Raw genomic sequence first — 26,546 nt, 5'->3', positions numbered from 1 at the left:
AGCTGACTTATGGTCCTTTAATTTGTACATCTGCAAATTTGTTAGAGTAATAAAAGGCTAATATAAAAAGCAGATTAAAAGGATAGCTTCCTTAAAGATTGCTCTCAACTACCCAGGGTCACAAGTAAATTATAAGTAACACAGTTGAGAAGTTGGATCTTTCTGGCTGCACAGATGTCACAACAGAAAATGCAGTAACTCAACTTTCTATATTTGAACATCTCATTATATCAAGGCCATTGAAAGACGCATTAAGTTCCAAAGAGGTGACACATAAGGTCTCTTGCTGAAAACCCATCCTCTAATTATTTTATGGAGGTTAATGTTGGTGTAGTAGAGTAGTAGCTTGGTCTTAGCAGTGAATAATAGGTTTCAGTAGAAATGAGTTTAATGGAAAATTAATAAAGCAACTCAGAATGGCTGAATTGCATAAAGGCTGGTGATAATATTTGTGATCTTAGTGTTGCTTTAGAGGTTTTATTTTGCAGCCAGTTTCCAGGAAGCAAAGCCATTTTCTCTCCTATTGTTATGTCTTCTGTGCCTGGGAAGTTTACCTTTACTTCTTCTTCTTTTTTTTTTTTTCCTTTCCTTCCCCCCTCTCTAGAAGAGTTCAAGTGAACATGAGGTAAGCAGATCTTGAGCAGAGATAACAGCCGGTGCCCCTCCCTACTGGGATTTTCTCCTCCCTTCCTGTGAGAGTTTTCCAAGACCTCAGCTATGGCAGAGGGTGATGGATGGGGCGATGGCTGCTCGTGTCTTCAAGATGGGCCCGGCCAAAGTTATTTCTGGTTTTGTGCTTACATTCATGTGGAGGCTTTGTGTCAGGTCTGTTTGGTAGGGGGAACATGACCCTTTGTCTCTACTGCCTATTGTCTGGGGAATTTTAGCTTCATTGGCCTCAGGGGATCAGCATCAGAGCGCCTGGGGAATCACGGGCACAATGCACCTTGCACAGGTTGCAGTGATGGGTGGGTGTCTGCAGATGTCTCCTCCTGTGGGTCCCAGCACTCAGTGCTTTGGAAGGAGAGGAGGAATGTGGAGCATCAGAAACTTCTGCCTTTAACAGAGAAGTAGGTCAAGGCCGTGGGGCAGCTGGAGGTTGGCACTGAGCTCCTGAGGTGAACAGCTGGAGTGGGAGTGGTGCAGATGGGATGGGGCCAAGCACTGGTGTGCAGTGGGATGAAAAGTGGCTGTGAGCTGATGGAGGGTCTCCACTCTGCTTGTGTATTGTGGCAGGATTGCCTGAAAAGTTCAAGGGTTTAAACTCTTCTTTTTTGAAACATAGCATCTCTGTTTTGTTCTAACTGCCTGCTTATGACTCATCATAGCCTTAAGTTCCTGAAGGAAGCTGAAAGCTTGAGGGAATTGCACGCATTCTTCTCCCTCTACTATCCTACTGCTGAATATAAAATAAGGAGAATATATGTGAACATCAACATGGCTTTTAATGGCATGGTAGCTTATTTTTTCTGACTAAAACATCCTGGTTAATTAAAGTTCAGTATGATGAGCATATAGCTTGTTGAGTTTAGGAAAACCTGCCTTGCAGGGAAATAGCTTTTTTTTTTTTTTGTGATTTCCTTCATCCACTCCCATGCGTCAGCAGGATGTGTGCACGCGATGGAAGCAGTGGGAGAAATAATTCAATAAAACCTAACATTCGCTACTTGGTTCTTACTCATGACAGCCCAAGATACAAGTGAACTTGTCTGGTTCTAGGAATCTTGTTGCTAAATGTTGTTCTCTGACCTGGCTGAAGCACAGGAGTCCCAGTAAGATTTGTTCTGCAGTCTGTACTAGCTCTAACAATCTGCTTCTTCAGAGCCTTCTGTCCTCTGAGACTGGCTTTGTCCCTCTGGATACACAGAGATGTCCACCTACAGTGTACCAGAACTAGAACATAGTTACTGTTGTTACAGAAAATCCTTTGGGAAGAAGGAAGGATGAGCACTCTCTAAATGAGTTGTGGGGAGAATAGTTCAAATATAGATGTCTGAGACAGATTTTGTGGGTCTTACACTAGAAGTCCTATGTAATCAAGGTAGTCCTGTATAATCAGGTTTTGGGCAACCTGATCTAGCTGTGCATGTCCCTGATCCTTGCAGGGGGGTTGGATTTGAAGGTCCCTTCAGTCTTTTTCCTTCTGTGTCTGACCAGAGTTTGTGTATCGAACAGAGATTTAAAACAAACCAAACCACTTCTATTGCATGGATCAGCATAATGCCTGTGCAACCTTCTTATGGTGCAGTATGCCAGCATCAGTGTCTGCTGCACAAACCTGCTGCAGTGTTGAGGTCAGCAGTGGTAAAGAGCTCTGTCTTTCCGAGTGCTTTTGAACTGCTGACTTGGGATAACAGGTTAAAGCTACACAGATCACTTATAGCTGTGAGATGGTGTATGAGAAGGGAGGGGCTGTGATCAGTGTCTGTGAGCACATCTGGGGACAGATAAGGAGGGCAGCAGAAGTAACAAATGTGTGTTAGGCTGTCAGTTTGGAGACGACTCCTCACCATTAAGTGGCAAAGGTTCTGCAGCCTTTATCCTAGGGGAGTAAGGGCGAAAAAATGCTGCAATTCTTTTTTAAGATGGAATTCGGTGTATTTGTGAGAATAACTCGCGTGTGGTGGTGCAGGCAGAAGCAGGGTTTGTGAGCTGGCCTAAGAAGTCCTTGTCTACTCTTACTATCTTAAATGAATACTTAGAGAATATATAATAAACTGATACGTGTGTTTATATTCTTCAGTATGTAAGATGTGTGAATGTATATATATGTTATTGTATAAAACATAGAGACAGCCACTGTTCCTCATCTATGGGCATTGGTTGGCTATAACAAGCTGGGTTTTGATGTGCACGGAGCTGAAGAATATTCACAGTATTTCCTGTCCTGTAGCCACCCGGAGTCTTCTTTACAGGACATGAGTAATTATAAAATCTTCTTCGGAGTTCACAAGTTGTCCATACTCTCACCATTTACAGGGATGAAACAGTCCAAATATTTCTTTACAGTGATTCCACAAACCTATGCCAGGCTAGAGAGGCAATGTAATAAGATGTCATTCTCACAGCCCTGCTGTTTTTGTTTTTATTTTTTTGCTGGACCCAATTTCTGTTACGTGGTTTCGTGTGTGTGAGGCTGAGAGCAATGTGTGCGGATTTTGCACAGTGTGCACAGGCCCAGGCTCATGCTCCTTGGGATGTGACACAAGCCAGCAACAGTAACAGCTGCCCATGCGGGCCCTCAGGGAGTTTTAATGCTGTTTGTGAACAGATTGTTTTCAAAAAGGTGAGTGGTGCTGGGGCCTGGGGAGGTGCCAGAGCCATGCACCTCCGTGCCGTGCTGGGGTGTCCCAGCACTGCCCCATAGCACAGCTCAGCCCTTTGCCTCGTGCAGGGAGGGATGGCTCAAGTAGGTATAAGCTGACATGAAGGCATGGTGCCCTGCCTGTGTTGCTTTAGAAATAGTAACAGTTCACGTTTAAAGCAAGTGCTTCCCTTGCTGAATTTCAGAGATTTTTTTTTTTTTTTCAGTGATCCAACTCTTAGGATGTTTTACAGCTGCTTGGAGTGGCGTTCTGCAGCTTTGCCTGTTTTTCTGTCATTAACATTTCAGTGACAACCATGAAGAATTATAGCTTAGGTGAAAAAGTAAAACACTAGAGGTTAGTTTTAAGTGGAGTTCAGGTAATGGAAGCTGAATAAAGCTTTTCAAATCCCTCTGCTACAACCTCTTTTGTTCTGGATTGTTTTTATTTTTTAAATTTTTCCCCACTTGCCTTTTCCTGGACTTACAGAAATAGAGTAAGCTGTGGAGCTTCTTTTCCTTTACTTGTGCTGCTTGTGCCAGTGGCAGAGGACTTCTGGCTTTGTAAATCAGCCCTGCGGCCTGGGGCAGCTCCCCAGCACCAACAAGGGCTGTGCTGTAGGGGGCTGAGGCCAAATGTGTTTGATGTCTTGTTTGTGATAGTTTTATTTTTTTAAGTACCAGTGACACACAGAAAAAGCCCAGCTCCCTTTATACAAACTTCTTGTTTTATTAAAACTAATATTTTAGTTTTAATCCCTTATTTCACATGAACAGAAGTGCCTCAGCCCCTCTGGCTGTGCTGCTGACTGGGTGCTCCCCAGCAGAATGCCTGGCACAGGGGCAGTGAGTGCCAGCTTGGACCTCTGTTCCATCACGGCTGCGCCCGGTGGAGAGCGTGGGGCCAGGCCGAGGCCGCACCAGTGGCCCTGCTGAGGGAAGCCATGGGCCATGCTGAGGAGAAAGAAACAGATTTTCTTAAGTGCTCAGATGAAAATTGTTTATCGGTGTTGCCACGCTTTTCCTCCCTTTACATATGCCCGTTTCCAAACTGGTAGCTATGAAATCCCCAGCAGTCAGGAGCGGTGAGGCTCTGGCTATGTGCAGAGGAGCATGTGTAGGCAGATGCTGGTGGCTCAGCCTCGGTCTGTCACCCAAATTCTATCCTCTGCTGCTTGCCTTTTGGAACACTTAGTGCCCTGAAGAACACCCCAGAGTGGAGAGAATTTGCACTGCTCAGCAGACTCCCCAAGTATCTTTGCTTTAGCTGCTATAAAGGTCTAGTCTTTTTTTTTTTTTCTTTAAAAAATTATTTTTGAGCACAGTTGAGTGCTACCATGCTATCATCTTGGCACATACTCTCTGGGCAGCCCTGTGAAGTTTCTTCCCCTCAGGGCCTCATCCACTGTCAGGATGTATCTGTTGATAAGCTCTTTCATTTCCTGGGTGAATGGCTCAAAATCCTTTTGCTTAGCACCAGACCGCTTAAAGTTCCCGTCCCTGTTATTCTCGACACAGAGAAGCCGGTCCTCCGTCACTGTTATGTTCAAGAACTCCACCATCTCCTTCAGCTTGGGAATGAGGCTTTGTTTCAGGTCCTCGTAGTGGATGACAAGCAGACGTTTTCCGTACTTCAGCCAGTCCAGGACGTGGGAGGCCCACCAGGAGGCATAGCTGTTCACGAAATCTGGCCACTCTAGATGATGGGAAAACCAGGAAAACGAGAGTATGTTAGCCATGGTGTTTCCACAATGTTCCAAGTGTTAAGTTGGAACAAGATTAGAGGTGCTGGTCGTGTATGAGTTGCTTGGATGTGAGTGCTTCAGAAAGCAATGCGGCAAGCTGCAGGGGTGCAGGAGCTCAGCTTTGCAGCCCCAGTGAGAAGATGGGCACTACTCTCCCACTGTGCAAAGCAGTGAGGATGTGGAGTTCCCCAGTGCATGGCCACCAGCCACCTGGACTTGTCAGTTTCCAGCATTAGCAGTGCTGGGAGTCACCCAGCTGCCTGGGAGCCCCACAGGGGCAGAGCTGCAGCTTGGCATCTTCAATGTGCCATGCTTCTAGGAGCTGAGCTCTTGTCTTGGCACAAGCAGGCAGCTCCATGCAGGGGCTAGGGAAGGGCAAAAAGAGAAGGGAGAAGCCTTTGGGTGAAAGCAGTGAAGGGGCACCGAGCAGGTCCTGCCTGGCTGCTCATTTGAGCAGTTCTTTGCTACATTATTTCAAGCAGATTTTTTTCACTTCTGTGGTTTTCCTACCTTTTTACCTCTGTTTCAAATGTAGTTTGAGAAAGAGACAGGGCTATCCTATATTTTATATACGTGTGTGTGTATAAATTAATATCTATAAATGCAGCATTGACACCCTGGTTTTGGCTGAGGCTCAGGGTGCTTCTCAATCCAGAGGTGTTGAGTAATGTAATTTTCTTACAGCTTCTGGGGAGATGGGTTAAGGAAACAGGATTAATAGGGAAGATGCTTCTGTTCCTGGCACATGGGAGGGATTTGCCATCACTTGCCAGGATCACTGTGACACAATTTACTGAAATACTTTCCCTCTGCTGCTATGTGTGACTCCTTAATCTCTTGTTAGGTGCCTGTGATAATTTTCTGAGGGTCAAGCTGAAGGTTTTGCACTGGATGAAGTACAACTGTGGCCAAAATACAACAATTTGTAGTTTGCAGTGCAGGAAAGCCACTCCCTCTAGGCTTTGTTTTCCCTTTTCTGAGAGCTATTTCGTCTGGATTTTGATAAACAGATCTTGAGCTGTGGCTGATGAAAGGTCATGCAAGGACTTGGGAAAGAAACATGCTGTGACCAAGGGCACTTTCCTGCTGTCCCCCGAGCCCTTTGCTAAGTGGTTTGCCAAGCCACAGCTTTTATGCCTGAAACATGCAGGGGGAGAAATGTGTGCTGAGTCCTTCCCGTGTTGCAGTCTGAATGCAGCAGTGTGTGCAGCAGGGCCATCGCAGTCCCATCATCCAGCAAGTCATTTTGTGTGTTCATGGAACACTGCAGTCCCCTTACTATTCCTATCTTTATTTATCTGCAGTGCAGTAGCACCCGTACAGTGCTGTAAAATTTCCTTCAGGAAAAATCATGCTTCATCAAACCCTCAATTTTAAATTAGATTTCTCTCTGTTATTACACGCTGCAGGGGCAAACTTCCTTTGCTGCACGCAGCCTGACGGATGGGCTGCGCACCAGGCACCTGTGCCTGGATGTGTTTTCTCTGCTGCGTGCTTCTTTGGTAGCAGTGCTGCAGTGCAGGTGCTGCACTCCTGTCAGTGGCGGCAGATGCGCAGCCAGAGTGCTTCTGGGCCTGGTCTCTGTGTGGTGGTTCAAGTCCTGCTGAATGTTTGCAGTGCTCCCTCAGGTTTTGGGATCCTGTCCCAGTGTTACCCCTTCCCAGCATGCCACAACGACAGGCCCGAGCCCTGACCACGACAGCTCTGGGCACCCCACACGCTACCTTTGCTCTTCCAGTTGCGGTCCGCAGCATAGCCCAGGTGCCCAGCAAATTTCCTGTTGAACTCGGCCATGAGTGATTTGTACGGGTTCCGTATCAACAGGATAGCAGAGTCAAACATTTCAATCTCCGTCTTGCCACTTTCATGTGTTTTCACACAGATGGTCCGTCTACTTCGCCAGTGGTCTTTTTCTCCTTTAAAGCCTGTTTATAAGACAAGATAGTGTTTTTTTTTTTTTTTTCACATGATCATATGTCTGTGACTCTTTACACTCTTAAACAAGGCTTTGCTGCTGTGAGAACACCAGCTGATGAAACTTGTTGCCCAGTACCTGGGACCAGGGCTGCTGCCAGCAAGGGGTTATTGGGTCAGGAGCTGCCCTGAGAGCTCCTCCACAGCTGCTGGGAGCAACAACAGTGATGGCCCTTGGGTGGCTCCGAGCAGAAGGATGCTGGAGCAAGCGAAGCCCTGTGCCTCAGAAGGGCTGTGTGTGTCCCATCAACCCCTGAAAATGGTACCTTTGTTGTAGAGGGCTCCATCGAAGTAATAGCTGCCCGTGTAGTAGCCCGTGGCATGCTCAATCAAATGGCGAGCCCATGTGTTGCCAGCCCCTGGGAAGCTTGACAAAGCAATGAACCCTTTGGATTTTGTGGTTAAGAATTTCCTGTCTGTGCAGCGGGTGTCTGTGGGTATAGAAGATAATTCATTGTTAGCACTGTGGTTTTTTAATTAATTCCACTGACAGCCCTTGATTACAGGGTTTATTGCTTCTTTCTCCCTTACAAATATAGGATATCAATTTGAGTCCAGTTGTGAGTCAGCTACTTCTGAAAATTAATTCCCCCATAAGGGGCCAAAGAGATTATCCTCAAAAAAGGTTTTACTGGTTTTATGCTAGGTGACGCTTTTTGTCAGAGTTGCAGTGAACCATTTTACTTGCCAGCAAGTTGTGATAAAAGTCCCTTGATGTCTGTTTGTTAGCTGCTGTTCGCCTGGCAGGTTGGCTCTGCAGTGAAATTGCAAATACCCCATCGTACCTGAAAACAGCAAGTTTTATAGTGCAGGAGAAGCTCTACTGAAACAAACTGGCACTCAGTTCAGCCTCTGGGCTGTGATTCTCCTCCAGAAAAGGCCCCAAGGCCGCTCAGAGCCCGCGCAGTGCTGACTGCCAGCGGGGGCTGAACAGAGCTCCCCTGCCAGCTTCTGTACGTCCTGCCCGTATGGCTTGGTGTGCGTTAAAAGGAAGGGCAGGGGAAAGAGCAAGCTTCAACTATGTGATGACTCAAAAAAAAAAAAAAAAAAAAAAAAAAAAGGCCAGGAAATAAACTAGAGATCAGTCTTTTTGTTCTTCAAAGAAGCCTGTAGATGAAGCCATGGCCTGAAAGTGCCAGCACAGTGCCAAGAAGGCTGTCTTGTGCTGCTCCTTATCTACACAGATGTGGCAGATAGCAGCAGTTCATGAAAGCAAGCATTCTTCTTGCATGGTCTTTTTACATGCTGTTATTTGCAGTCAACCTCAGAACTGGGAAGTGGAGCAAAACAGTGGGTGTTGGGGAAAAACACAGCACCTCTCCAGCAAAGCATTTAACTTTAAGCTTGTAAGTAGTTTTGCAGAACATGGTGCAAACCACTCCATGGAAAAAGCTACAGGTACTACCTTGGTGGTTCACTGGATTGGAGCATTACTCTGCTTTATTTTCTGGCCTTGACACGCATAGGAAGATGAGTATTTTGGAGGAAGATGGGCAGAGCAGAATCAGAGCCTGCAGAGCTGTCTCTGCCTGCCCAATGGGCTGATGTGTGCTTAGGGAGCAGGTGAGGGGCCAGGCGGTGTCCCGGTCCCGATGCCTCGGGTTTGGCTGCCCGGGCTCTGGCTCCTCTCCATCTGAAAAAATATTATTTTTCTCAATGGAGGGGCTGTGCAGGTTAACAAGAGAATGTTTGGAAATAATACTTGGAAAAATGCATATTTATGAGCATGACTGCAAGAGGAGGATTTAGATAAGGGGTGTTTTCTCACTGCCCGCCTGCCGTGCACTGTGGGTAAGGCTGCTGTGAAGCAAGCGTTTCCGTGTGTCGCAGGAGGGGCAGGGGCTGCGGGGCTGTACCTTGCACCGGTGTCTGGTAGGCCAGGCAGTACCCCCCCGCGGCAGCGCTGCTGGCGTTGGGCATCCCGCTGCAGAGCCGCCTGTCTGCGCCGTGCCGCAGTGGGAAGCGCCCCGTGGGGTACCCGCAGTAGCACTCCCGCCCCCGGATCACTGCCAAGGGAAACTCCTGCGATGGAGAGAAAATAGATCAGTGCACAAATGCCACTGCATCAACAGCCTGTGGGGAATGCTCCTGTTACGCAAAGGAAGATAAATCTTCACAAGCCACTGTCAAGATCAAAGCAGTGTTTGATATATCATTGTAAAGCTCATTTTTTATACTGCTGCTGCCTTTCACACTGCAATTTCTTAAAAAATGGTTTTCAGACAGATCTTGTAAGGCTTGAAAATCATAATGCTGTTTTTTCATTATTCATGAAAACATATAATTCGATAATGTTCCTCCAGTCCTAGTACATAACTGCACCTGAAACTTCAGTATGGGAAAGGCTGTTCTTATTTACCCCAAAACTGAGCGTTTTGAATTACTCCATCTTTAAAACTTCCATCTACAGCCCCTCAAACAGAGGAGAGAGCTGCAGTTACGCTTAAAGTCATAAAAAGTTTGTATCTTACTATGATTCCTTCACAGTTTGCAAAACGCTGGTGTCTACAGAGGCGCTGGCGCAGGTTTTGAGTGCTACTGCCTATGTTTTATTGGAACAACTGCTTGGGACCACAACACCAAGTCAGCCCCATGGCATCTGCTGGAGGAGCATGGGGCCGGAGCTGCCGTGTGGGCACAGCACCGCTCAGTGGGAGCTGGGCTCTGTCCTCAGGTACAGCACCTCCTGGATGGCAGCTTGCTTCTAGGTGGGGAGACCTCGTGTGAAACCCAGGCTGCCTGCTGCCAATGACAGATCCGTTAGCAGAACAAGCCTGCTGCTGTAAATGGTGTTCGTCTTAGGGAAATAATTCCCAGTGAAATTTCTGGCTGTAAGACATTTCTTCTCAATGTGTTTGATTCAGGTTTTGGTTTACTGATCTTATCCAGAGGAGTTGCTCTGCAACAGATACAGAGCGGTGGTGCTGGGCCACTCTGCTAATACTGATGAAAATGAATAGAGGGGTTTGAAGAAAAACATCTGCTTGTTGTTTGCTGATGAAATTAGTGGGTGCTTAGGAGTTCCACAGAAAAAGTGCATTTACTAGTTTGCTAAAATTGCCCCTAAAATTCAGTCCTCATCTGTAGCAGGGGACTGGGCGTGTGTTTTCTGAGATTTCCAAAGTCTCTCCAGCGTGGGGTGCATCAGTATGCGTGGAAGGGCTCGACCTCAGTGACAGTGGCTGAAAGAAGCTCAGGGGTTATTGGAGCGCAGAGCATCCAATTCCACCTATTCCATAACAACACTTTTTGCCTTTTAAAAGTCTTCTGGAGTCTGGGAGCACGTGCCAGGACTACTGAGCAGCTTATCTCTTTCTCTTCTCCACGTGTTCATCCTCTGATAAGGAGTCAAATACAACACGTATGCCATCTGTGCCCAAACAGCCAAAATTTGCTTAGTGAATGAGATACGACATTGTCAAAATCTATTTAGTGATTTGATCCAAGGGCAAAATAGTTCTGTCTGCCTGCAAACAAAAATCTTCCCTTCACTATGAAACAATGTTTCTCCATTTGAGAAATGAATAAACATCCTGGCCCTAAAGTGCAGCTTGGAGTAAGAATGTACCCTGTGTCTCCTGCCAAGCGGCACCTGCCAGGGTCTCGCTTTTTGGGAAGGATGCAGTTTTTTGTTTTTGTTTTTTAAAGGCCTGAGCAGGTACTTGCCCACTCTTCTGCATCTTTGTGCAATCATTGTCATGAAGGCAAAGCTTTTCACCATAAGCAGTAAAAATAACTGTGTACCTGGACTCTGCTCCCACTGCCTCCACTAGCTTTTGTACTGATGCTACACTTCCCGCTTCCACTGTGAAGTTCAGTAATCTTACCACCATGCATTATACTGAACACCTATCAAAGAGTTATTTCTGGGTTGGGGAAAGGAGAACATGTGGCTGGAGACAGGAGAAGGGAGCAGCTGGCGTCAGAGCCTGCAGTGCACTGGGAGGAGCAGAGTGGTGGTGCCTGGACCCACAGCACCAGTGCCAAGCACAGAAATCTGACTGATGGCCCAGACTGTATCTGCCTAATGCAGCACAAGTGACTGTCAAATGGCATATTCAGTCCTGACCTCCAGTATGTGTTTCATCAGCAGCTACAAGCCAGCAGCTTCGCTCAGCCCCGGGCTATGGTTAATGCTTGAGGCAGCTGCACATGAAGTGCAGGGCTTGTCCTGCTCAGATTCAACACATACATCTGCAGTGCTTCACGTTCTTCAAACAGAAGTGAGCCAGGAAAATCTGTGGGTCTGTGAAGAGGCATGCATCTGCACTGAACCTGAGAGTACGCTCCAAATGTGTCCATCCTGCAAGCTGTCCCAGGAGTCTTTTGTTTATGAGAAAATAATAGCATGTAGCTACATCTGGAAACCAAAATAGCAGGCGTGTTTTCAAAATTAGAAAATCTGTGTTTTTTTTCCCTGGGAACACACCAAAGAAGCATCCTAGAGGTGGTCAGGTACGAGTCTGCAAACTTGCTGGCATGGCTCTTGGATGCATTGACATGGTGGGGTTCTCTTCTCAAGACTTGTGTACCTCTTTTTTTTTTTTTTTTTCATTGTATGTAACTATAAAAAGCAGCTGAAAGGTAAAAGGACTGAATATTTTAAAATATAAATTCAGATGGAGATGGCTAATTTACTATGCAGGTTGGCTTTCAAAAGAGCATATATGAAAATTATGGCTTCTGGCAAAGAAATACATTCATGGCTCTGTGTTATGGGGTGATAATGGGTAGCTATTAAGGCATATCATCACTCACAATTAAGAAAGAAATTGATCAGTAAGGCTATTTAGCAGGTTTCATAAAGTTTTTACCTCAAATTCATATCTCACATGCTTCCAAGGACTAGAGCTTACCTTTCTGGCTGCACAAAGCCATTTGTAAGACTAACAAATAAATGTGCTATGTTGCAGTTCGATTTTCTTCTAAGTCCCCACAGAGCAAAAGAGTAATTTGTGTATTTAAATGTAGGTCTCAAACTAGTCCAATGAAAAGCCCACCGGCTTCTTCAGGATACACAGGATTTGGGGGGGGGATTATTCTCTTTAGCATGATAGGCAGGACTAAAATGTCCATTCTGTCTTGGCTTCAGGAGAGCTAAGTAGGCCTCTATCAGCTAGGAAGTCGTCTATCTTATTCTGAAAGGATATTTCCACGGTTATCACAGGACTTGCTCTGCTATCCAGAGTTAAAGCTCATGTTGGTTTTTTGTGTTCCAGCCCCACTTCTCTCGCGTTGCTGGCGGTTTGTGTGCGCTGCAGTTTTTTCTCCTTTCTGAACTGGGTTGGGTCTTAATAGAGCTTTTTTCTTCTGCTTGATTATTTGTAGGAAGTACACACCAAAAGCGAACTACGAAATTGGATTGTGACCTTCTTCCCCAAAGCACCTGCAATCAGTGTTGCATAGGTTGCACTGAAAAAATTCTAGCACGGACTTCATAAGCTTTTCCTTCCTGCATCATTCATTCATAGCTAACACACAGCTTCTGCATTTGTGTCAAAAACACGCCAAACTGCTTCATGTCTGCCAACAACAAGAATGCCCAAAATGGCACTGCCACTGCAGGAAAAGGAGAACGTGGCTTGAGGGAAAAGTAAAAACAAGAAAAAATGTAATTCTGGTATTTTTTTGTTGTGTAGCATTTTGCTTGGAGATAAGAAGTGGTACTACCGTAGACAAGAACTGAGCACTGTAATGTCCAGATCGTGTGTATCAATGGGGAGTGTGGCTATGCCATTGCTGCTGTCTAAATGCAGGGAGATTTTGCCAGTCTTCTCACAGGCAAATATTCTCCCATGTTCACTTTTGGAAGGACAGCATGGTGCCTGGTGTCACTGGGTATTTACTCTGGTGAGTTTTGTCCTTCAGAAACTCATTTACAAATTCAGAGCTCTACGGCACTAATCTCTGCTATTCCTTTAGTAGATTAAAATTTAAAGTAACAAAAAAGAAGAAAGGATGTGAAATGAGAACTGTTCTTACTTTCTTGGAGCAAAATTCAGAGCACATCTCCACCGTCAAATTGGGCTGTATCAAAGAGGCTGGAAAGGTGTCTGTTAAATTTTCTGGAGCTCTAAAACATCCTCGATAGATAACATTCCTCCCTGCAGGGATATGAAATAGGTTTCTCTTGAGAAAACAACGTCCATAGTATCCTGCCTCTATCACAAAGAACAATATTAGGTTCAGAAGCTAAAGAATAATGAAATAAATCTTATATTCCAAATACTTTAGAAATAAGAGAAACCATAATATACACTAGAAAAATGTGTTGCAAATCCTGCGGTATTGAAAGGAGCACATGCCTTTGGCTTTGTACTAACCCCTGAAAGTAGGGCTGCAGCAAAGAGTTTAAATTAAATTCCACCAGTGGAGGGCATTGCTATTGTTTGCAGCTCCTGGTTTTCTTTTGAAGACATGCTTTCCCCTGAAAGGCTTAAAAGCCCCGATAAAAATCTACAAAGCTTCCCATCATCTGCACCAGAAAAGGAATTTAAATGAATCTTGAAAGCCCCCGCGGGGACCCACCTTCCTGCACACCTGCTCCTCCTTGTCCCCTTCCCTCGCCTTCTTTTCAGGACAAGGGAGTTTGCTGCAGTCTTCAAAATCTGAACTAGGCTTTTGTAAGCTGTTCAGAGAGAATCGCTTTCCTGGAGTCCTTAGCATCAGCCTCTGAGCTGACCTGCCCCTCTATATATGCTACCGAGCCGGGCAGAATTGCTCCATTTTTTGCATCACTGATTGAAGTCGAGATGTGACCCAAATGGTTGTTACAAGCAGCAGTGCAATTTTTCCCTCCTGCTTAAGAAGTGTCCCCTGACAGAACCCAACAAAAACCCAGAGCTATCTATCATGGATACTCCCTGTCCCAGGTGAGGCAATGCGTTTGCACAGATGAACTAATGGTAATGGAGAAAACAATGTTGTGTGGCTGGGTTAGGAAAGGAAAGAGGTCTGTATGTTATATGATGCTTCTGCAGTTCTTAGGATTCTGTTAGCTTTACAGACATGGAAAACGTCTTCATCTTTCTGTACCAACTCTCTATTGACATAATTCACCTAACATGACTTAATAGGGCTAGTGGCCTATTTGGGTCTTCTGAGCCTTGGTTTGCACCCGCTGGCCACCACAAACAATGCTCACCAGAACTGATGTGGGAAAGGGTTGGTGCTGGATGGCAGCAGATGGGCAGTGCAGTTCTGAAGGCTCCCAGGGAATGCGCAATCCGCAGGCTGCAGGAGCTGCACGCTTCAGCACTTCTGGGGTGAAGGGGGCACGAGTCCTGCCCACAGACCACAGGGGCAGGAGCAGCAGAGCCGTGGGGTGTGGGCAGCGCTGTGCCCGCTGTGCCGGGAGCTGTTGCCTGAGCTGCATTCTGCGCTACTGCTGTGCCTCATGGTTTCTGCTGGTTTCAGAGTCACTTTCCGATAGACTTTCATGATTATCATTGTGATTAGTATTTTTGTTAGCCCCTCAGCTACTTTGTGTTAGTGGGATTTTTCAAACAGTCAAATATCAGGTGTTAGTAAGAGCAAGCAAAATACAAATCTAGCTCCAGGCTAGGCTAATTTGATTACTTATTCATTAATACTTAAGAAAAAATAAATGTTGTCTTTTCCTATGAAATACATATATGTATTTTCACACTGAAAATTTAAACACCTGCCAGTGTGCCTGTCAGCCTGACACTGGCAATTTAGGTCTACGTGCCTTTGATACATAATTCTTACATGGCTGGTGGATGATGGTACAAACCTCAACTCTTTAAGAAGTGAAGAGCCATCAGTGCTGGCACAACCTTGGTCTTGGTGCTTGTTCTCAGCAAATTAGATCCAAAGAGTCCTGTGAGTTTGCCAAAAGCAAAGCTGTGCTCAGCGGTGTGGATATTTTATATGCCTTGTGTTGGCCCAGAGGTTTGTCTGTTGTGGCTCCCGTGGCAGCTAGTTGAGCAGATGAGTGTTACAGAGAGTAACAGGAGATGACAAGCAGTATCATCCAAAGATGAAACAAACATCTCAGGTACTGCTAGAACAGAAGACCTTGGGAAAGCGGAACTCTGGGTCTCACTCCTGTCACTGAAGAGACCTCTCTTAAGGTACTGGTGCACTTCTGTCTCTGGCCTCTATTCTGCTGCAGTAACAGGATTTACTTTGCTTAGGATTATTTCTGAGCTAAGGATGGTATTGGTGGGTGTTTTTAAGCCGTTCTAGGGCTGTGTCTTAAACATGAGGTTTTATGCCTCTGCAGAGGATGCAGAGGGAAGCAGCTTCCTCAGCTAAAGTTCTGCCCCGCTGCAATCCCTGCGCAGCACTGCCCTGCCTCCCGGTGCCACCGCCTTCCCAGGCAGCACTGCTGCTGCAGGGAGGGAGCCAGGGACCGCGCCAAAACCACATGGGCAGCTTTGTCCCGCAGCTTCCAGCAGCAGCAGCACGTGCAGTGCCAGCCGCAGCCCTGAGAGCAGCATCGCCCACACTTACGTCGTGGTGCTGCCGCCTGCAGCTCCTCCACCCTGTAGACCGACAGCCGGTTCACTCCGCCGCACACCGAGCCCTTCTCACCCTTGCACTCGCTGTTGCACTCCTCAGGCCTGGAGGCAGTGGCTGGGAGCTTGTTCCCACAGTAACACTCTGCTCCATACGCCAGACCCGCGTAGGTATAGGCCCTGTGGGTGCAGCACAGGTACAGTCAGAACGGGCCCTCTGAGCGCCCCGTGTGGGGCGGGGGCCCGGCAGGGTTGGCTGCAGCTGCCCTCTGTGCACGCTGCAGGAGCTGCACACTGCTCCCTGGGGTGCGCTGGGGCTGTGCTGCAGTGAGCACAGAGATCTGGGCCAAAGAAGTGCCTAACCAACACCTGACAGAACACCATGTTTGGACCAGATCAACAGAAAATGCATCGAAGTAGCTGTGCTACAATAAAGAGCAGTAGATGGGCAGCAGTGACATAGTCTGCCCCAAACTGAGTAGCAGAGCTGCTCTATGTTGGAAAGTCTGAGACAGTCAGAGTTTTCAGAGATGCTGCATGTTTAATGCATGTGGGCTTTTCCCATCTCAAATTCAGCTCTGCTTACTGTCAAAAAAGAGAAAACTTGCTGTGAAAGAGCGGCTCACCTCTCAGCACATGCCTCCTGACAGTGAGCCACTGTCATTTTTCTTAAGTCGTAGAACACAGCTCCCTTCAGCGTCCTCTCCCTTGAGTCATCGCTGAAGCAGCCCACGTAGGTGCCTGTGTGGATTCAAGGCAGAGTCAGGACACGTGCACAGCAGCAGGTCCCAGTCAGGGCTGTGCTGGGGGAAGCTGCAGCCTGCCTGCAACCCTGCCCGCCCCGCGGGACAAGAGCAGTGCTGAGCGTGGTGCTGCTGCGATGGGCGTGGGAAGGGAGGGTGGCAGCCAGCCCCAGCTGGGTGCTGCCAGGGGGCTGCGTGGGGACAGAGCAGATGGTCCTTGAAATGGTGGAACTGTGGGATATCCTCTTGGATTTCTCCCAAGTTTTCTTGAAAATCTCTCATTGAGAATAAGATGGTGCAAGAGAAATGTTAAGAAAATCAATTTCCTGTGGGTATGTAGAGTTACATTAAAGCTATAATGGAAAGATAACTCCAGCCCTAACTAGGCAGCACTGCCTCTATCGCATTAAGCCATCTTCTTTTCTCTGGTGTGAGTGAATCTTTTAGCTTATGTCTTGCTTTAGTTAGCATATGAAAGAGAAGTATTTCTGCTACGCTGCATCCTCTGTTAAGCCTCTTCTGTTGTCCTGAACAAAACACAATGTAAATCTAGCCTGTTTTTTTTTTTATTTTTTAGTATGCGATTGGAAGGCTGATGCAGCACCCCACTATTGTACAGCAATTTTGTGGTTATAGGTGCACGTTATCATTAATATACGATGGAAAAAGGAAATTTGATTTTGGATGTAGCAGTATTGAGATGACAACACTGGGAAATTAAATAACAGAAGCTGCGGACAGGAAGAGAACATATAATGAAAACCGAAATTAAAAAGCATTATATTAACAATAAAATAACCCAAAATAAAGTTAAAGCCACTCTCTGCTGGGCAGAGCCTGGGCAAAGCACTGTCAGGCACTGAGCATCCACAGGCACTGCGGCTGCGGGGGGAGCACTGTGCTTGGAAGGGATCACAGTGCAATAACGAGGCTGTATGGCTACCAGGAGTCAGGGGAGATAATATGCCCTTACATAGGAAGTTAAATTTTTAATTGATCATAATTTCCAAAAGCTTTCCAATGCTTGTTAACAATACCATTATTAACAATGTCACTTCATGTTCAGTCAGATATTCAAATGATACGTATTTGAATTAACATAATTCAATGGCTTGTAGCAATAAATAGTCCTTCTGGCTGCCTCTCAGTCAGCAATTAGAACTTGAGCAAGGCACTAGCTTAATGACTGATACGGGCACTAGCCTTAACTAATGTTATGGATAATTTTCAAAATTAATCCTTTTGGTTTTAAGAGAAGTTTTAAAAGCAATTCACGCAATCTGCAGAACAAGTTCATGCTCTGCCTGATATCAAAGTACGTCAGATACTCACCATGTTGCTCTACCTTTTATCTGCTCTTTCATTAACCAGAAAAAACTAACCCAGGCCCCATCAGGGTGAAGGGCAGCCCAGCAGCCCGTGGCTGAAGGGAACCAGGGGCTGGCAGCAGGCAGAGCTCAGGGCCCCCTGATGCTTTCTGCGTCCCTGTGCTCAACCTCCAGGCAGGCAGAGCTGGGTCTGCAGCACAGCATGGTTGAGAGCAGGCGGTCCCGCAGGGTCCTGGGGCAGGAGCCATGCAGAGGTGTGAGTGCCTGCAGATGCCTGCTTTGCTTCTTCACTTGCCCTGGGGACTGTTTTTTAAAAGATTTCCTACTGAATAAGCCATAGCGGTTCATGTATGTATTTATTAGTAGCAGTAAGTATTGGGCTCGCAGAGAAGTGAGCTCAGATTTCTGTCAATCCTGAATGGCTTTCCATTTAGGATATTATTTAATCATGAGGATTGGAAAACGTACAGTTTTGTACCTTGTGCTCTGGCTGCTAATGCATTGCCCTGGCCCTGCCTCACCCGGTGATGCGCACTCCTTTGCAGTCTACTGGCTGGTGGCAAATTTCCAGCTAACTCACCAAACACTGAGAGTTTGATCCAGGGGTTCTTTCTCGTTTGGAGCTGGTTGTTTGGTGCTCAGGAAGGGTCTAAGGATTGGTGAGCACCCATACCTCATCCCTGTGAGGACAGCATGCTTGTGGGGATGGCTGCAGAGGGCAGGACACGAACAGGGAATGCGTTTGTGACAGCAGAGCTGAGGCTATGTTGGAAAGCAGAAACGTACTTCTAAACAGAAGTTACTGCGTGGCTTTAGACAATTAATTTAATAAAACTCATTTTTAAGTGTTCCCTATTCTGAGAAGGAGAAACAGCCTTCAGCAGCATTCTTCTCTGCCTGCCTGAAGAGAACATCATTTCAATCAGAGGAGTATATTTCTGTCTGGACTTGCACTCAATCAGTAGAAATACATTTCTGGAGCTACAGCTCAGCGTGCAGGGACACAGCCTTACTCTGGCCTGTGCATGCCTTTAGGAACTGGTGTGGAAGTGCTGCTGACCTGCAGGAAGGCACTTCTGGCGCACCTCGCTGTGCCTGCTGGTCTGTGCTTGTGCTGGACCAGGGAGGAGCAGTTTATGCATGTTCCAGAAAGTGGGCAGAGGGTGCGTCCCTTACCTTTGTGCTCGGCGGTACCCCGCATGGCTCTCAGTCCCGCTGTCTGCATGGGCTGCTGGTCACCAATGAACCTGTGGAACCACCTCCTCCGCAGCCACCTCAGCTCCGAGTTGCGGGACGCCAGCCAGCGTGGGCTGTGCCGCAGTTCCACCTCTGGCAGCGTGTCCATTCCCACAGGGAGCTGGGCACCAGGGCTCTGCACCAGGTGAGGGTTTGCGGACCTGGCCCCCAGCCCCACTTCTGGCTCTGGCAGCGCCAGGCCTGAGGCCCCACGTGGTCCCTGCTGGGCTGCTAGGCGGGTGCGCTGCAGCAGCAGGAGGCTGCCAGCCATGAGGTATGCAGCAGTCAGGAAAAAAAGCAGAAACTGGGTCCGTCTAAGGAACTTCTGCAGCCTGAAGAACACTTTGGCCATGCCCCTGCTGGAACGGGCCTTCACGCCTCCCAGTAGGCTGCCAGGCCCCCACCTGGACAGGTGCTGCTTCCTCCCATGGGTTCAGTCCATCACTCCAGCACTGTTGCTCCACACGTGGCTGTCAGGGCCCCAGGCAGCCACTAAGCTGGGCCCAGTCCTGCGCAGTGCCATGGCCGACCCGCTTGCTGCACCTGCTGTGCCAAGGGGAGAGCGTCAGCAGAACCACACTGGTCCTCGGGGCACCTTCCCTGTGCCCTCCCTTCAGTCAAGCACCCCTTCCTCTGCTACTCATAATTATGCACTTTAATGACAATAATCCTGTGAGAATGACTGATTAAGCAGCAGATAGCTCCAGCTCTTCAGCGTTACCTTTCTTGAGCTAGAATTGTGCAAGAAATACAGTTATAATGAGGAGATTTCTCTAGAGAAATGTTTGGAGAAAGGTTCTTTATTTTCTTTTGTCAGTAGTCATCGTCTCCCTTCTTTGTCCGAGGCTGGAATGGACAGGCACTGCACAGGCATCTTTCTTGCAAAGCACTGGCAAATTCCTTCCTTTCAGTTAAGCAGTAGCTAAGCTACAAATGCCAATCAGAAGGAAACAGCAGTGTGGGTGTGGGGAGGAAAGAAACTGCATCAACTGACGAAGGACAGAAAAATTATTAATCTCTTCGTAGTCGAAGGCTGCGTGTCCTGTGCATGTCACTGTGTGAGGAACCAGAGGTCCTGCTTTTTTTAGTAGATTTTTATTGACAAATATCAACGTGTAGAGGTGCATGGGAAAAAACAGTGAATGTTTGGAATAAACTAATTTCAGGTTTAACCTAATACTCCTGACCACTTCTGAGCTTTGCAGGCTTTAATTGCGCTGATGTGTACAGTGATGGGATTGTCTGGGAAAGGAAAGCTCCTTTGTGCTCCAGGGAACCTTTAACCTCCTGTAACAAATACGAGGTGGCATCTCCCCGCAAGCTCCTGCTTCCCTGGTCAACCGCTTCTCTGCGGAGCCAGGCAAGCGCTGAGGAAAAGGTGCAGTGTTTTCCAGGAAAGAAAATATTATGGCTTTTGCTTAACTTGCCATTGGAGCACTGTCTGGGATCTCCAATCCCAGCAAAGAAACATCTCTTTGCTGTACTTCTTGTTTCTGATTTTTGTGTCGATTCACCCACGCCTCCTTCTTCAATAGATGTTACCAGTTAAGTGTCTCTCCTCATTCCCTTTTTCATTTAGTTGTGTCACTTCTTTCTATCTTAAGCAGCAATCAGAAGCAAGGCTCAAAAACTTATAAGGAAAAAGCACACTAAAGCCCAGCTGGATCTGCCATCAGTGGAGCCTGAATTCCTCAGCGCAGCTGAACGGGGCTGGCACAAGGAGGTGTGCTGAGGGCCTGATGGCGGATCGTGGTGCTGGTGGGTGCTGGTCTCAGCTGTAGCACTGAAAATACTGGGCGCCTTTGTTTCTGCTGCTGTACTTACTCAGAGCTCAGTGTGACAAGGCCCTCTCCTCCCCCAACCAGTACCTGTAGGTTTTCAGCAGCTGATGAGCTCTAGAGAGAGCCGGCGCTACGGGCTACAAGGCAGCAGTGTGCTTTAATAAATTAAGATCACTTTCCCACTGTGAAAGTGATCCCAACTCCCTTCCGATTAGCTTCGAAGCCCAAAAAAAAAAAAAAGACATTGATTTACGCTGGTGAAAGAGCTGACCCTTAGATTTAAATTATTGAAAATCTCTGATTAACACTGTGAGTGCTCAGGAATTACAGTAAAAGGGTCAGAAGTACCTAGACAGATGAACAGAATATTAGCTATAATTAGACACCGTAGTGTGCTACCGTGCTCGTTTATCCAAGGGAACGGTGTCCACCAGCTGCGGTCCCGCCTCGTCCCCTCGCTGCCCCCCACGTGGGCGGTGGGAGCTGCAGAGCTGCCCCCAGCACAGCACCATGTGCGGCTGGCACAGACCGGGGGGCTCCGCGAGGACAGGCCGTGCACTGACTCTCCTGCAGAGGAGAAGCTGCCCCTGGGACTCACAGCTGACTGACTTTGCCTTCGCACAGCGGATGAAAAAGTTTAAGTGGTATGAGGCGGTTCTACGGCAGCCAATGTGACGTATACAAACTACCTCCAGATGCGTTCGCCCTCGCTGTGGTTGCCATGACAGTGCCTTGTAGTAAAAACCAACCAAACAAATAAGCAGATTCTCCACCCACGGCAACTGCTGAAAATGTACTACGCAGAAATTAGATGTTGCATTTTAGCGGCAGACAGCGAAGAGTGCTGATGACATTTAAAAAGAAAAAAAGTAATTTGATTTTTCCATAAACCATATATTGCAGTATCATCAGAGTATGCCTAAAAGAATTGAAGTGCATCGCTTCTGATGATGATATTAAAAAGGAAAGAATAAGGAGGACATGAAATAGTATCTGCTAATAGAAAATGTGCCATTTGTCTTCTTTACACAGATTTCACTTAAAATAAATGAAGTGGAATAGAAGTAGAGTCTTCCACTCCTATTTATCAGTTCTGGTAGCCAAAGGGTTTTAGCACTATATTAATTGATAGTCGAGTTAAAGTCAGTAAAATCATAAAATAATAATAGGAAGGACTTTGAAATGGGTAATGAGAACTGCTGAACAGCAGAAAGGCCTCCAGGTGAGGATAGCAATGAAAGGGTCAATGCTGCACCAGGAAAAAAGGGAAAATGAGGAGCAGCGGGGGCCCTGCCCAGCGCCTGCTGGCCCCGCAGGGCTCACCATGCAGCCACGGCCGCGCGCTGCTGCAGGTACGGGTCCGGCGGCAGCCAGAAGAGCGCTGAGTGGTTCTGTTTTATAAAACAGCAATTTATTCTTATTTCATATTTATTCATGTTATTCACTTTAGCAGCCACAGGTAAATTTTTAACCATGCAGAAGACAGATAGCCGTTTGTTTGAACAGTGGCCTTTAGCTGTTTGTGCCTGGAAACGTCATTAGGGAAAAACAGCATTCTGTGTTTTTCTGTGAGACCTCTAGTATTTCTGTTTATGGCACAGATAGAAATACCCTGTGGGGAAACTTTGCAGCGCTGTACACCAGCAGGGCTAAGTGCAGAGCTAAAGAGTAACTCTTAGCTGGAATTCCAGAATCTCAAAATACAGATCTGTTCTGATGTGCTTCCTCGAACTGACAGTTCTGGGACTTCTTTCACTGTCCCAGGACAGCCAACTGCTTAAGAGGAAGGTTTCCCCAAACACGGTGTGGCTGGATGCAGCGATGTGCTGGCCAGGCTCTGTGCGTTGTCAGCGCAGAAGCCCTGTGGAGCTGCAGCTGTCTGCACGGACGCCAGCAGGCTCTGTGCGTGGTGCTGTGCCACCTGCACGTGGCACTCTGCCATGCAGCGCTCCCCCAGGGTCTGCAGAAAGTGCCGTGCTCCCACCAGCACCTGCAGGGAAGCTGCTTTGCTTCCTGCAAGCTGCGTTGCCACCAGCCTGCTCCCATGGCCCTTTTGTGGAGTTGTGCAGAGCACCAAGAAGCGCCAGAGCACAGCCCAGGAGCTCAGCACGTTGCGTCTTGGAGCGTGTCCATGGGACCACGCATCGGAACTGAGGCACTTCCCAGTCTGATAATCGCTGATTTTCTTCTAGTCCTTGTATTCCTTCATTACACGTATAGTACCGGATTTATAACTGCCGTAAAGGAGTTGTTACAAGGAAAAGCAGGTCAGAAACTTGCTTCCAAAAGGATGTCACAAACTGTGATTTAAAAAAAAAAGTCACATTGGGCAGCTGCATTATCATTATATTATTATTTTTAAAGAGAAATAAACAATGTAAAATTCTTGTTGATTCTGCTCTCCTAGCTAATAATGTAGTTCCAGAAACCTTAGGGGAGCACTGAGTGCTTTCACCGGTGCTGTGGAGGCCAACAGGGCTGAAGACAACAAAGAATATTCCCAGGTGTGCGAGCGAGGGACTGCCCCGAGGCCCATCCCTCTGTGGGATGTTCAGTGAAGCTGCTCAGGTCAGTACCACACTGACGGCTGCAGCCCTTCGATAGCAAATCTTGTCTAAAGAGCAGCAGGATTTTGCAAATTCAGAGTTCTTGGCACAGAAGCAAGAATCAGTTTTCTACTGCAAACTGAAGGCAGTGGGACTCGTGAAAACTATTTTTAGAAAAAAAATCCATCCCTTTTCCACAATTCTCCTGTATATCCAAGCGGAAGGCAAGAAGCCATAATCTGATCTGCCGTTTCCTGGAGGCTCTATTTGGACAGTCAAGGCCAACAACGTGGCCAGGAGAGGAAGCCCATGTTCTCCCAGTTTCCAAATTGTAGGGTATAAGAGAAAAACAAAGATGTGGATGAAGGCTTTTCATGTGTAAAGCAGCATGTGCTGCAAGTAAGGATTAGAGGACATCCTGCTGCTCTTCACTCTTAAGCCAAAACCTACTCAGATCGAGATACAGGTTGATGCTGATGGATTTTGGCTTAGATCCATTGGTACTTTTTCTGGCTTGTTCAGAAAGTGCCATGGGGCATCCTCTCACTAACCTGACGATGTAACTTAGAAATTTATGCAAGCAATGAGATGAGGTGTGAGGAACAGGAGCTGACCGCTGACCCTCCTGGCGGCTCCAAGGCTGCGCTCCAATAAGCACCACCCACCCTTCCCCAGAGGCTCAGGGCAGCAGCAGTGGAGGAACTGCACTGCCATGGGTACTGCCAGCCCCAGCTTGTGCCGGAGGGTACGGGGCTGAGCAACCTCAAGGCTTGTAACCCATACTGCACAACTGGGGCAAATGGAACCAGGCTGAGCCTTAAGAGCAATTCTTTAGTTTGAAAATTAAGAGCGTACGGATGTGACCACCCAGCATTGTGCGGAACAGTCACTTTTGGGGTCCCTGAAGCTGTGTGAAGGAGAGGACATTGTAGGTGCAGGACCTCTGCGCTCCCCCTGAGGGTCGGGCACCACCAGCAGTTCCGCAGACCCATCCTGCCTGGGCTGTGCTGTACCCTTCCCATCCTGCCCTCCATCGGTGGATGAGAATCCTGGTGCCTGTTCTACCTTGGCCCTATGGCTGGTGCTGTAGGCACATGAGGCAGTGGGGAAGCCATGGCAGCTCTTTGTGGGCTCCACCAGGTCCCCCAGCTCTGCCGCTGCCAGGCTTTCTGAGGGTTTGCACGAACCACGGGGAACAGGACTCTTTCCCATCCCTTCCCAAGGCTCCCCTGAGTCATCAGATTTAGAGCATAATTTGGCTTTTAAATATTTCTATGTACTAACTCTCCCACCCCTTCCCATCAAAATGAAGCTGATCCCCAGGATTTTCAGTAAAGCCACAGGGAGACCACTGACATTTTTCATGTTAACTTTCAGGAAGTATATAATTTTTTAAAATAACCGAACTCCTCTTTTGTTAAACAAGCAAACACAAAACCAAGCCTGCAGGGACCATCAGTCTGTGCTGCCCGCTGTGCTCCCACACAGAGCCAGCCCTGCTCCCAGCTGCCAGAAGCAATGTGCACATCCCAACCTGGGGAGTGCCACGCGCTGGAGGAGGGCTCCGTGTGCCCCTTGTGAGCAGCCCTCTGCGGGCAGTGCTGCCTGACTCGTGAGAGCACACTGTGAGGCCTCCCAGCAGGCCAGGGTGAGATGGGCACTGTGGTGCTGCACGTGCTGTGATGGCAAATGGGGCAGCCCAGGAGGATTTCCCAAGTTTGCTCCTTCCTCCCTTCCTTCTAGCAAGAAATGCACTTGCTACAGGGTGTATCAGATTGTATAGTTAACTTTGATCCTGATATGCTGTTAAAGCTATTGAAGAATTATGGTGGCGATCAAGTGGAAAAGAAAATCTTTATGCAGAGATGGCAGGGAGATGGGGAAATGGTGTAGTGTGTAAACTATAGTCAAATGAAGTTAAAAAGACACATGCTGACACAGTATTCACTGTGCACAGAAGCCAGTACAACGCAGGAGGTGTTTCTCAGCTGATAATAATTTGGCTTCAGAAGTGGAAGGTGATGCCACAGAGCAGAGCTGCAGTGTGAGCACGGGGGCTGCCAGCACTCACTCGAGTGCATGCGGTCGCTGCAGCTCTCTCACCAGATGTGCCACTTGCTTAAGACCAATTTGCTAGCACGGGTAGCTGTAAAGCTGGAAAACAGTGCTGGTGGTGGCACAGCAGCCTCTGGAGAGGGCTGCAGAGCAGCCTGCAGGAGGCAGCTGGTCCGGGAGCATTTGTTGTCAGACAGACTTGGGAAGTGCTGGGTGGCATCTGGGAGCAGAAGGCACAGCACGGCTGCCTGGTGCTGTGCTGGGCGCCCAGAGCTCCTGCCGAGCTCAGCAACAGAAAACAACCAGGCTGTGCTTCTGTGCCAGTGGGGAAAAGAAGCAAACATACATGCATAAAGACCTACATTTTACATGTTTGTACACATATCTACGCGTATGCATCCTGTACCACAGAGGGATGTGCACTCGAGAGATAGCTGCAAGAGCGCACAGTCCTCTGTCACTATTCAGTGATAATCTAAACCCGATTAGCAAACAGTATTCTTGAACATAGAAAGTATTTTGCTCAGTGATACGCTGTTGGTGCATTATGTGCATCCCTGGTACTAAGAACTGAAACACTCCGCAAATGATGCTGTACGTGCAGTTTCAAAAAGAAACCAACCAACAAAACAATCGCTAGCACTGCAGTTCTGTGGCTATGGGTTTAAGTTTTCCAAGAGCTTGTTATAGACAATGTACCATAGACTGATTTTTATCTCATTCCACCATAGCTAGAGATATTTTCCTGTGTGCTCGGTAATCTACCAGAATTAAAACACCACGCAGCTCTGTAACTACATCACAGCATTTAAGGAGCGTCTTTCATAAAACCCTCAGTCCCAGTCCCTGCGGCATCCACCCACTGCACACTGCTGGTCTGTAGCCGGCACGGTGATGCTTCAGAAACCGTCCAGGAAAACAGAGCCTCCCGCCTGCCTCGCCTCACACACACCGCATCCATTCCTACTCTGCAAGTCCAATATTTTGTGGATGCTCAGAAAAGGGCATCTCTGCAGGAAACGGCGTTCTTTATGAGTAAGGCAGCCGAGCCTTGTGTACGCCGCGGATAAACGCACCAGACGCAGCAGCGCAAGCCGCAGCGGATGGTAATGCCCCGGCGCCTGCAAAAAGTTGCCCGGTAATTACTCGCCTCGGGGCCGGCTGACGAGCAGCTTGCAGCAGCGGCCAACGCGGCTGTGTAAGGAAACGAGGAGAAACCTCACCTGCGCTCCGCGTTCAGGGAACCCCCGTTACGGTGAGGCGCGGTCCCGGCCGACCCGGCGGGTATCGCTGAGAGCCGCGGCGCCGCTCCCGGAGGCGGCCGAACCGCGCCGCGCTGCGCGCTGACCCC

The 26,546-nt window shown here is 47.8% G+C and overlaps 1 protein-coding gene across 2 annotated transcripts; it reads right to left on the bottom strand.

Moving 5' to 3' along the window:
• Nucleotides 4,011-26,546, bottom strand: WSCD1 (WSC domain containing 1). Of its 2 annotated transcripts, none has more exons than XM_021415880.1 (9): nucleotides 26,419-26,546; nucleotides 18,754-19,359; nucleotides 16,133-16,247; nucleotides 15,502-15,686; nucleotides 13,006-13,127; nucleotides 8,880-9,045; nucleotides 7,290-7,454; nucleotides 6,774-6,974; nucleotides 4,011-5,000 (listed from the first exon to the last, which is right to left on the bottom strand). In XM_021415880.1, exons 2-9 carry the CDS (start codon nucleotides 19,163-19,165, stop codon nucleotides 4,648-4,650), a joined length of 1,719 nt encoding a protein of 572 aa, XP_021271555.1. In that variant the 5' UTR covers nucleotides 19,166-19,359; nucleotides 26,419-26,546; the 3' UTR covers nucleotides 4,011-4,647. The 2 variants fall into 2 exon arrangements, with proteins under 2 accessions (XP_021271555.1, XP_021271556.1); XM_021415881.1 differs by having other exon boundaries at nucleotides 18,754-19,356.

This window comes from Numida meleagris, chromosome 18 (assembly GCF_002078875.1).
Source record: "Numida meleagris isolate 19003 breed g44 Domestic line chromosome 18, NumMel1.0, whole genome shotgun sequence".
Taxonomy (NCBI): Eukaryota; Metazoa; Chordata; class Aves; order Galliformes; family Numididae; genus Numida; species Numida meleagris.
The sequence above is the reverse complement of the archived record's forward strand: the minus strand, read 5'-3'. Positions and strand labels throughout refer to the sequence as shown.

Excerpts from the sequence above, each read along its gene's own strand:
- WSCD1 (XM_021415880.1), bottom strand. The coding sequence starts at position 19,165 with ATGGCCAAAGTGTTCTTCAGGCTGCAGAAGTTCCTTAGACGGACCCAG. Across the intron at positions 6,975-7,289 it reads TGGAGCCCTCTACAACAAAG|GCTTTAAAGGAGAAAAAGAC; the intron begins GTACCATTTTCA and ends TCTTATAAACAG. Across the intron at positions 5,001-6,773 it reads CCGCAACTGGAAGAGCAAAG|AGTGGCCAGATTTCGTGAAC; the intron begins GTAGCGTGTGGG and ends CCCATCATCTAG.